Source organism: Labrus bergylta, chromosome 1, assembly GCF_963930695.1.
Source record: "Labrus bergylta chromosome 1, fLabBer1.1, whole genome shotgun sequence".
NCBI classification, from domain to species: Eukaryota; Metazoa; Chordata; class Actinopteri; order Labriformes; family Labridae; genus Labrus; species Labrus bergylta.
This window is the reverse complement of record NC_089195.1, coordinates 16,985,054-16,995,699: the sequence shown is the minus strand read 5'-3', so window position 1 is coordinate 16,995,699 and position 10,646 is coordinate 16,985,054. Positions and strand designations below refer to the sequence as shown.

General features: G+C 39.6%; 1 protein-coding gene across 1 annotated transcript; it reads left to right on the top strand.

The window, feature by feature from the left end:
• The first annotated feature begins 8,368 nt into the window (after positions 1-8,368).
• On the top strand, positions 8,369-9,911 carry ier2b (immediate early response 2b). Its single transcript, XM_020643689.3, has one exon. The coding sequence runs from the start codon at positions 8,571-8,573 to the stop codon at positions 9,102-9,104; it is 534 nt and encodes a 177-aa protein (XP_020499345.1). The 5' UTR covers positions 8,369-8,570; the 3' UTR covers positions 9,105-9,911.
• Positions 9,912-10,646: the final 735 nt, after the last annotated feature.

Below are 10,646 nucleotides of genomic sequence, written 5' to 3'. Positions count from 1 at the left end.
GTTTATAAAGTTGTGTCCCAAAAGGCTAGGCCTACTTCTTTTTCAGTTCTTTATTTGTTCATCTTTTCTTTTTCTTTTTTTTTACATATTTGCCTATTACTTTTGCATATAGGCTCTTATGTACAATAATTCATTTTCTATTTCATGTTATTTTTTTCATTTGCCTCTAATTGTTGACAATGGGTTTTCCTTACAAACTAAATATTCTATTACTTCACTGTTACTGTAAAGTTCTTTATGATAATAATAGGCTATGTGTTGTTCACAATAGCCTATGCTGATCAGGAGACTAACCCACAAGTTATACCGTGTAAAATAGTGTAGATGTGCCCTACTTAAAAAAAGGAACCATAACTGCCTATCAGGACATATTTAATTCAGCCCCTTGGTCATTTGTGGTCAGAAACCGCAGAACTTCACATTTCAACTAAATTTCAGCCAGATGTAAGCCTTTTTTGTTTGAGGGAGAAAAAAAAACACAACAGGTTTTGTGTATTCCTTTTTAGTAAAGATTCTAAAAAGTATTATTATAAACTATATTTCAAAATCAAAATGATGAAATTGTCCATATTTTACAGATGAGATAAATTACAGCAGGTCCTTTTTTGCTGTAAGTTAGACTACATTGGTCTGTTGTTAGTCATCTTTAGTTGGTCGCTGTGGATAATAATCATAACTTCATTTATAAAGCACCTTTAAAAACATGGATTTACAAAGAGCTTTGAGATATAAGCATAGGCAACATTAGAACTAGGCATTCGAACCTAAACACATCATTTATATTTTAGGAAGGATCAAATCTTAAACACACATGCGCTAACTTTTTTATGACACGCACTACGAAAATATAAAGGTAATACTGTAAACCTGAAATCCAACTCATGACAGTTTTACGTATTCCAAAAATTATTTAAATTTTGTTCACCCTTTCTCTAAATAGACCATGGAACTCCTCCACAATTCCATTTTAACCACCTATCAGTGTAGTAAATGAAAATCCTCTGCACAACCAGGATCTGTGATTAAAAATGGATGAGTAGTAAAGGATGCACATAGGTGTCGATCAATTCAGAGTGTTGCTGGCTCAGCAAAAACCTCAGTATTACGTGCATGTTCTCTTTTTACAGCTAGGCTTCCTGTCCCTCCCATCTGCCTCTGTTCCTGTGGGGGTTTCACTCTCGATCCCACCCTGTCCTGTTCAGCTCCTTCCTTCCTGTCCTCATCCTGTTTCCTCTGCTCCCCCTGCCCACCTCTTCCTCTCTCCCTGTCCTGTGAAAACTCACAGCCACTGTTATAAATGTCACTCTTAAACACAAACTAAGACTCAGAAATGTTCAACTAAAAGAGCTTTTATCCTCTCTCTCTGGTCGGTATACTGCTTGCACAGTTTTTATTATTTGAAAAATAGCTGTGGTCAAGTTAACGGTCCTCTTCAAGACAGATGTGTGATCAACAATTTCTCTTAACATGAATTTAAAGTTTACTCATAACTATTTTCTCTCGACCAATTTTGCTTCTGTCCCTTGTCAGTGATATAGTTTGTTTGATCTTGTATTTTTTTGTGAAATTATTAAAGTCGGAACGTGACAATTAAAGCCTGGTACAGTGCATTACTAAACTACAAAAAATAGTTATTCATCTTTTGAAAAAAATAAAAGTTTTGGTACTTCTTCTTTAGTACATATTTTTCTTTCTCATTGATCTCAAATAAGAATATGACACATTTAAAGCTCCTGTGAGCAACTATTGGTTCGTGCCTTTATATCATTGTTATGTGTAGTTCAACTGAATCACACTATCAACAAAAGAGTGGAAAACAACTTATAGACAAACGGAAACCATAATGCAGCCGTTTAATTACGTGCACAGAAATCGTAGTGGTCGCGTGCATTCACTTTATGCGCCGACTCCAGACACAGGATATAAACAAGGTCACATTCATTAGTTGTGACTGCCTCTATGTACAAATGTTTAAAGCACCTGTTCCAAAGTAAAATATGTTTAAATATTGTCTATGCACAGAATGAGTCACGAAAAGTCATACTGTCCAGGTTTAGGGAACGACATTCAGCGTCATTTTGATCAAATTTAACCTGTTTTTATCGAGATGGATTAAGGGTCAAGTCAATGAAAATGTTGGATAAAGTTGGTCTTGAAACCATGAAGCTGTACCTGCTTTGCTTATTTTCCAAGGAGCCCTTTACAGAATTGCCTGGTCTCCCATCACATTAAATCCAGGTTACCTGTGATGCAGGAAGTCGTTGAATTGCCATGCGGGATTCCCCAAACAATAAACAAATAAAACAGAACAGTCACCATCATAACGTAGGCACTTACTATGGGGAATTTTCTTAATGACACACCAATGGCATCAGTGCATGATGATTCTAGTCATTATATAATACAATTGCTACTTTCAGTTGTAATAAAATACATTCTAATTATTGTGAAATTCAGAGATTGAAAGTGTTGTTTTCCTCCACAAATGAAAAGTGTATAACTTTCCATGCTCTCTGAAACATAAACTAAGGATTAAACTCCCATTTTCAAGTCTTGCATAAATTATTTATACATTCTAAATATATTCATTTTTGTATTCTTATTCTTTCGGATGTTTTATTCCAGGCATACTTTGAAGATACAGAATATTAACAGCATTCAAATGTTGATACAGATGCTAGAACATTTTTGTAGGATCACCAACTGATGCCCTTCATTAAATTTAGGAAAGACATAAAGAGTTCAGTATCAACCTTTATTATAACCTAAGGCATAAAAGTAAACCTATAGTATATGATAACCCAATGGTCAGTTTAATTGATAAAGCTACTAATATTTTAAATACTCCATCAAAGCATTTAAATCTGTCAGTCATATGACCGTTCAGATAAGAAAAATCTCCCGAAATCAAACTCTTGCAACATTTATTTTTATTAGGTAATTTGGGGCTTTTTCTGCCTCTATTAGGAAAGTGGATAGAGTTGGAAATCAGGGAGAGAGAGAGAGAGAGAGAGAGAGAGAGAGAGAGAGAGAGAGAGAGAGAGAGAGAGAGAGAGAGAGTTAGTAATGACATGATGTAGGGAAGGAGGGACAGAACCCGAGTCACCTGCTTCGAGGACAACAGCCTCCTTACACGGAGCATGCAAACTAACCACTAGGCCACTGGCTCACCAGATCTGTAGAAACATGTTTAACCTAAAAACAAATGAGGTGTTATTCTCTAAATCAGAATAGTGGGTTATTCATTTCCATTTGTTGCATCACTAACATTGATCTGTACAGCTTATTTGCTGTCCAGCTCAGCTGAGTGCAGATCTGCACGAGTGGAAAGTGTGACTCATTTTAAAAAACTCGGTGATGAAGCAGGAAAATCTCTGTTGGAACAAAACAAAGTCAGAAATGAACAGCAGCGCTCTAGAATAACAAAAGAAGCTGGCTGAGAGTCAACAAGCTGAAGGAAACACTCAGAGAAGTCCAAAAATAGACACCCTCCCTGACCCATTCCCTCATAATGCTTTCAAGTGCTCCTTGTAAGGGTGACCTATTTTCAGCTTTGGAATCACAAACTTGCTGCAGCTGCTGCTATGTACATTCAGTTGATGATGATCTTTTTTGTTTGTTTTAATCTTGGAGGTTTTTAACGCAGCAGTTCTTTTGTTGTGTTATGTTGACGCCAAAGCTACAAGGACGTAAGAAAAGAAAATTCCAAGCATTACATATAATTGATTGTAAATGATGTCAGGATGCTTCTGAAAACAACAACAAAGATCAAGATGTGTGTCACGCATCTGAACAGCGATGGAACCAGCTCATCCACTTTATCCACCAGCCTACATTTTCAACAGAAGGAACTGTCAATTCTTCTGAATAACCTACTTCTGAGGAGTTTTTTGATATCATACAAAAACCTTTTAATGGTTTAAATTATTATTATTTTTAATTAAACCTGAAAGCCAATAAAAACTGGTGTTAAATTATATTAATCATTTTCCAATTTGGCCGTAAAAAAGCCTTGATGCATTAAACTGTTTGAAGTCAAAAGCAATAATGTTGCATGATTAAATATGATGACTCATGAAAGCTTTTCCATTAAAACAGCTGCTCGATGAAACTGGAAACAACCTTTTTTTCTTTCTTTCTGTGGAGCTTAGAACCAAAGCCATGAGCTGAAAGATGATAAATATATTCACAGGTGCGATAACGCCTTTTGGATTCATCAGTATGCGATACTTTTTTCACATCACACGAGATTCATTATTAACAGTATGATATTAATTAGAGAAGCTTTAATCTGCAAAACAGCTTGTCTTTATTAACTTAAAGCTGCATTGAGGAGTTTGTAGCTGGTTATGAAACAGCACAAAGCTGATACTGAGACCTCTATGTGAATTAAGAAAGCTAACGAGACCAACAGCAACAAGATTGACCATTCCTAAGACGTTATTTGAATGCTTGTAACTGTTGCCATCGGGTAGGTGTTAGATAAGGCGACTGCCAATACAGCCTTTTGTTTGCATCTTCAAGACAAAGACTTACACAAGGTGAGTGTGTGATTGACTGCTAAAGAAAGCACGATGTCATACAATCAAAAAACACTACATTGCAAATACAGGGCGGGATCAGCAAAGTGCTAAGCCTTAGGCCCCGTGTCCACCTAACGTTTTTTTTTTCTGAGGAGAGAGCGTTGTCAGACAACATGCATGTAACAAGGCCGTGTCTGTCATAGAGCGTCTGTTGTCAACAGACTGTTGTCATAGAGACAGGACGGACGTGCAGCGCTCTTCTTTTCAGAGCACAAGCGCTTCATGCATGTACTCCTCAGCGCGCAGCCAGTGCATTTCTGCCAGGAAAAAACGCTATAGGTGGACAAAGAGCCTCTTTTGTCCACAGGGGCGCACAATACAACATCATCAAATCAAAAGTTCCTCACAGGAGCTTTAACTTTATTTTATATTCAACTTTAATTTCATATCACAAAGAGTACGGTCTTTTACCTGCTCCTGTGTCAAGTGTATGATTTGGTTTGATTGGTTTATTGATTCATTGATTCATTGACAGATCGATTGATGAGTCATGCATGAGTCTGCAGTTCAATTTCAGGAGCTTTCAAAAAATGCTTTACTTCAAATCTAGAAAACTAATTGATTCAAGACGCAAAAGATTAAATACACTTTGTTTCTTGTCTTTGTCTCTTCGTCTTCTTTAAAGGACATTTAATAAAGTACCAAACATTATGGTTGTAACAGCAGCAAGAAGTTTATAATAAAAGAGATCATATTAACCATTATACAATGCTTTTCATGGCAACAGTTTCCATGCTTACTAATCACACATGTCATATCTTGGCAACTGGGTCATTTCCCCGTCCTACCAACCAGTGTTTAGAAATACTGAAGGTCTTTGGAGAAACAGGCCCCACCCTCACACACACACACACACACACACACACACACACACACACACACACACACACACACACACACACACACACACACACACACACACACACACACACACACACACACACACACACACACACACACACGGTCCTTTACTCCACCGCCCATTTGGCCTGAGGCGGAGGCAGTGTAAGCATAATCACTCATAACACAGTCACCATGGGGACGAGTCGGGTACAGACCTGAAGTGTAGTCATGTTTGGTTGTTTTCTTTGCTTAAGAACCACTCGGCTCAGAGAATTACGTTCCAAATGTGCACGCTGGGTTGTTTGAAAAAAGATTGATTAGCACTTGCAACACGTGTCAGAAACAATACATCAGCTTTAATCTCATCATTTTTATTTAATGCAAAATAGGGTTAGTTGGTGCAGGCAGTGAATGTGAAAATAATGGTTGAGCAGAAATGTTCCTTTATGTAAAAGATTTAAGGTTGCATTTGTGACTTCCATTATACACACATTCTCTTCAAGAATAGAAACACTTATAACAAAATAGACAAGGCGGACAGAAGACAGCAAAAACAGTCCGGTTTAAGATCAAAGTCGTTTTTTTGGAGAATATAATTTTTAGTAGAAAGTGCTATTGTTGCTATATTGTTCTGTATTTTATGGTTTTCCTCACAGCATTGTTATTTCCTTATTGCTTTGAGGTCAACAAAAAACATCTACTGCATTGAAATATGCAAACTTTGTCTCATTTTTAACAATAATATTATTCTATATTATTGAAGGTTCGGATCTCACTGCTTGTCTTTGCAAACACAGCAATTTCCTCTGTGTTTGAATTGTGATATATTCAAAAACATGCTTGCTTTGCCTTAAGCATGCAATTACAGGTAGGACAACCTGGTTCTAATCTGATTTTTTTAGGCTGAAATATGTTACAACATTTAAACAGGTAAGATAGTGACATTTTAAACTACCAGTAGATTGCTTTTCAAAACAGTTGTCCTAATTCAAAGTTGTGTTTCTCCATTTTTAAACACCACTGTGGCCTATAACATCTGGGTAAACTTGCTGTTAACACATTTGGTATCCATTATAGTGTTAGTATTTGAAGTGCAAAGTACACGTCATGCAGGAACAGGCTGCCATGGTTACAGCTTGCATGTTTTTACAGCATCTGACAACTTGGGGAGAGGACTGCCAGTGTTGCTGATAACGAGTGTAATTTGCACTCTGAATGAGCAGCTATCCAACACTGAGTGACACTTGACAACAGCCAGAGTTAGTCATGTGGGTTTAAAGGGCTTTGCATAATTGGTGTGTCCTTTCATTGTGGAATTTATCTGATTTTTGTTCATTGTGATTGTTATTTCCTATTTTTTTCATATAGCCAAGACTAAGGGTTGAAACTGCCAATCACTTTGCATTCTGTGCCGTTGCTTACTTATAAAAAGAGAGAAAAATGCAATGCAGCAGCAAAATACAAAAACATAAAAACCAAGGAAACGTGTTCCTGTTAATAAAAAAATAATGCCAAGAATTACATTGTATGCTGTGCTTTTTTTATTTTTTATTTATTTGACAACTGACCAATCCTTTGTTGTCAATGTGGGAGGCCGATTTAAATTTCAGACTGATAAAAAAACAGAGAATATCCACCTTGGTTTGGCTGTCTATTATAAGGTCATACTGACAGCAGCCAGCCGTTTGACCCTAGTCCTGCTGCTGCTTAGTAACCTAATTCACACCGGTGACAACTCCTTATATGGTGCAGAGGTGACGTCATGGCCGCTGTGCGGGTACACAGAGCGAGGACGAGTCGAGAGAGAGAGGAAGGGGGAGGGGGAGGGGGGGAACTGCGGCTGCGCGTTCGCGTCACGGCTTTTCCACTTTGCGCGGCCCCAATGGGCTTTACAACCGGAAAAGCCATATATGGATGCTGAGAATGCGAGTGAGTGACGTAGTGCGTATGTATCTGTGGGTGAGAGAAGAAAACTCCTGAGAAATGGTAGACACGTTTCCTTCTCCCACGTGATTTTTTCGATACCAGAATTTACCTGAATGTAAACAGTGACTGACGTCATCTCGAGCTTACTTTTCCTGAGTTTTTTTCCTTTCTAAATATTTAATAGCCTCTAACACTTCCTTATACATTTCACAAAAAACTTCCAACACTTCCTCTTCTATTAGCGCACAATGATATGAAATGATAGAGCCTAAAATAGGGTTGAATTGTTGCAGAAATGTTATGAAGGCATATAGCCATAAAGGTTGTTAGGGATCTTTGCATTTGTCGTCTTAACATGATACTTGTGTGTTTTGTATTAGGCTTCTTTTTATACATCTGTGCAACAGCTTTTTCTCCTGTACATAAAGTGTGCAAAAAAACCCCATTTATTCCCTGCTTACTTGCTTGTTAAATTCATGGATTACGTTTTTAATGATAATAGTAAGAAAGGCAACAATGCATTTAAAAGTGTGTATGCATATGTGAAAATGTGTGTGAAAGTGTGACCCATTGATCGGGAACTCGAAACCTGCAGTCTACCTGTTTTAAGGAACTAACCAAAGAAAAATGCTGAAATTTTGGAAGAGACAGAAATACTTGTGATTTATTTTTTACTTATGAAAATGCTGTAGCCTACTTATATGCTATTATGAGCAGCGGGTGAAATAACGTGCAGCAGAAAGTCTAGGCAATATCGAAATAAGACAAAAATGAGAAAACATATCAACCGTGAGAAAAAAGGTGGACATGTAGACGGAACACATTGTGTGTGTGTGTGTGTGTGTGTGTGTGTGTGTGTGTGTGTGTGTGTGTGTGTGTGTGTGTGTGTGTGTGTGTGTGTGTGTGTGTGTGTGTGTGTGTGTGTGTGTGTGTGTGTGTGTGTGTGTGTAGCGCTACAGCAGGTGTGGGCGGCGCCTGTTTTTCACTTACTGGGGAATGAAGTCTACGTTACGTCAAAGGGGAAATAAAACGCCACCCTTCCACAAACGCTCTGTCATTTCTCAGAGCACAACAACTGGTGAACAGCTGAAATCCGAGCTGAGAAAGAATACAAAGTGAAAAGTAAAGTCTATCTCGGGACAGAAACAGCTTGTCTTTGGTGCCAAAAGTGCCAAAATAACCGGGTACTAAAACTATTACGCATAAAAAAAACCAACCATGAGTGCCATAGCCGCTATGGAAGTGAATGCTGAAGCCAGACGGATCCTGGCCGTGTCGATAAGTAAGCTGTACGCTTCCAGGACCCAGAGAGGCGGACTGAGACTCCACCGGAGCCTCCTGCTCTCCCTGGTCATGAGGTCTGCCCGGGACATCTACCACTCCTCTCGGGAGAGCGAGTGTCAATCATCGGAGGAGCGGATGGACACCAGCTCCGACCCGGAGGAGGGACAACAACAACCCGGCATGCCCGAGCCCCAGACCACACTAATCTCATCTGAGCCGGCCCAAGAGGAGCCGGACAGCGCGGATGAAGAGTGTGAAATTACAGAGGACAAAGAGAACCTGAGCCCGACGAGACAGTCCAGGAAACGCCGGGGCAAGGCGTCGGCTGCGCCTGACTTCCTCCCGATCAAGAGGGCGAGGCTGGAGCCCGGGGAGGAGAGGTATGCGGCCCCGCCGAGCTGCTGTCGCTCCGGGGCCGGGGACTCCCTGATCGCTTTGTCTCTAAATCGGGTTATACCTGCCTTCTGAACAGATGGAGGGGGGAAATAGCCTCCAATCGAACTTCACACCGGAGTGATTCTCGACTCCTCGATAACCTATGAGGGCGATGTGATCCCTTTACGCACCGAGGTGCTGACCTATTTCGGCCAGTCCCGGGACAAAGGGATTACTGGAGCCATGGTGCGACCTCTCCGGTCGGCCTGCATGGGATGTTAAAGCCCTGATAAAGAAGGAGAAGAAGTAACCGGGCCAAAGAGAGCTAAAGGTGGCCGGAAACTTTGAGGGAGAACCGGAGGGGGAACTAACTGGGTTGCTTTTTTGTTACCCTGTGATTCACCTTCACCTAAAATGAGTCCAAACAAGTGACTGCTGCTGACTCAAAGTGTGTGTATGTGTGAATCAGCAGAGAATGGTGTGAGTCAGAAGAAGACCACAGACACGAACACACGCATTAAACACATGCACACCGAAACTGAGGCTTCAGGGAATTTCCTGCCTTTGTATTCCGGGATATCAGACTCAAATACTGAAAGAGGAAGGACAATTGTGGCAGCCACACAAGTGCACACACATTTACAAACATTCATCTGCTGCTGTGGACTTTGAGTAATCAATACTACTGCTTGTGGACTGTCCTAAATACTGAGTTCATGGTGCCATGAAAAACAGGCTATCCATAGGTGTTAGAAGCCCAGTATGCTATTTTTATGTCACTTGTATATTGTTTTATGTTTTACCTGTGAAAAATAAGATTACCTCATATTCCAAGCTGCTTTTTCACTTGTATATTGGAATTAAAGGTGTACATATTTGTAATAAACACTTTAGAAAGTGCTTTGTGGTCATGTTCTCTCTATATTGTGTTAAAACTTGTATACACACTGGTCTATTAGGCCATAGATCACAGGGTCAATCCTTTTATAAGAGGGAGGAGGTTGGTACAAGCCAGCGCCAGTCTGGCCTGCAACGCTAATCTCAAGCTTATAACACACACATTCAAACACACACACACACACACACACACACACACACACACACACACACAGGAGCAGCTTCCAGGGTCGGACCGCTTCCTGTGGATTATGACAGAATTCTGAATCACATCCTTCCTTCCCAACATGACCTGACACCAATCCAGAGAGGGTTTTAATAAAAGAGTTACGCAACACAGCTGGGGCTTCTGAATAATAGATACCAGCAGGTGTTTATAGCCTGAGGGCCTCTTCATCATAATAGTTATCATCATCATCATCTGAAGCATCAGTACTGACTTCGATCCAGATCACCTGAAGCAAAAACAACACCCTGAAACTCAGCAAGCGTTGATGTTGATCAGGTAGTTCTGGTTGCTCAGGTTTTCATATGACAATACAATAATGTTTACTTGTAAGATCATCATCAACCTTATTTATTCTTGTATCCTGAATATTGAATCAACATATGAGTAATGATGACGAAGAATTTTGGGATTAATAATTATTGATGCTGAGAGTATGATAAAGATCTGAGGAATGAAGGTGATGTCATGCCTCAAAGGTCAAATGAAATCGTTTCTGCCATGATAATAGT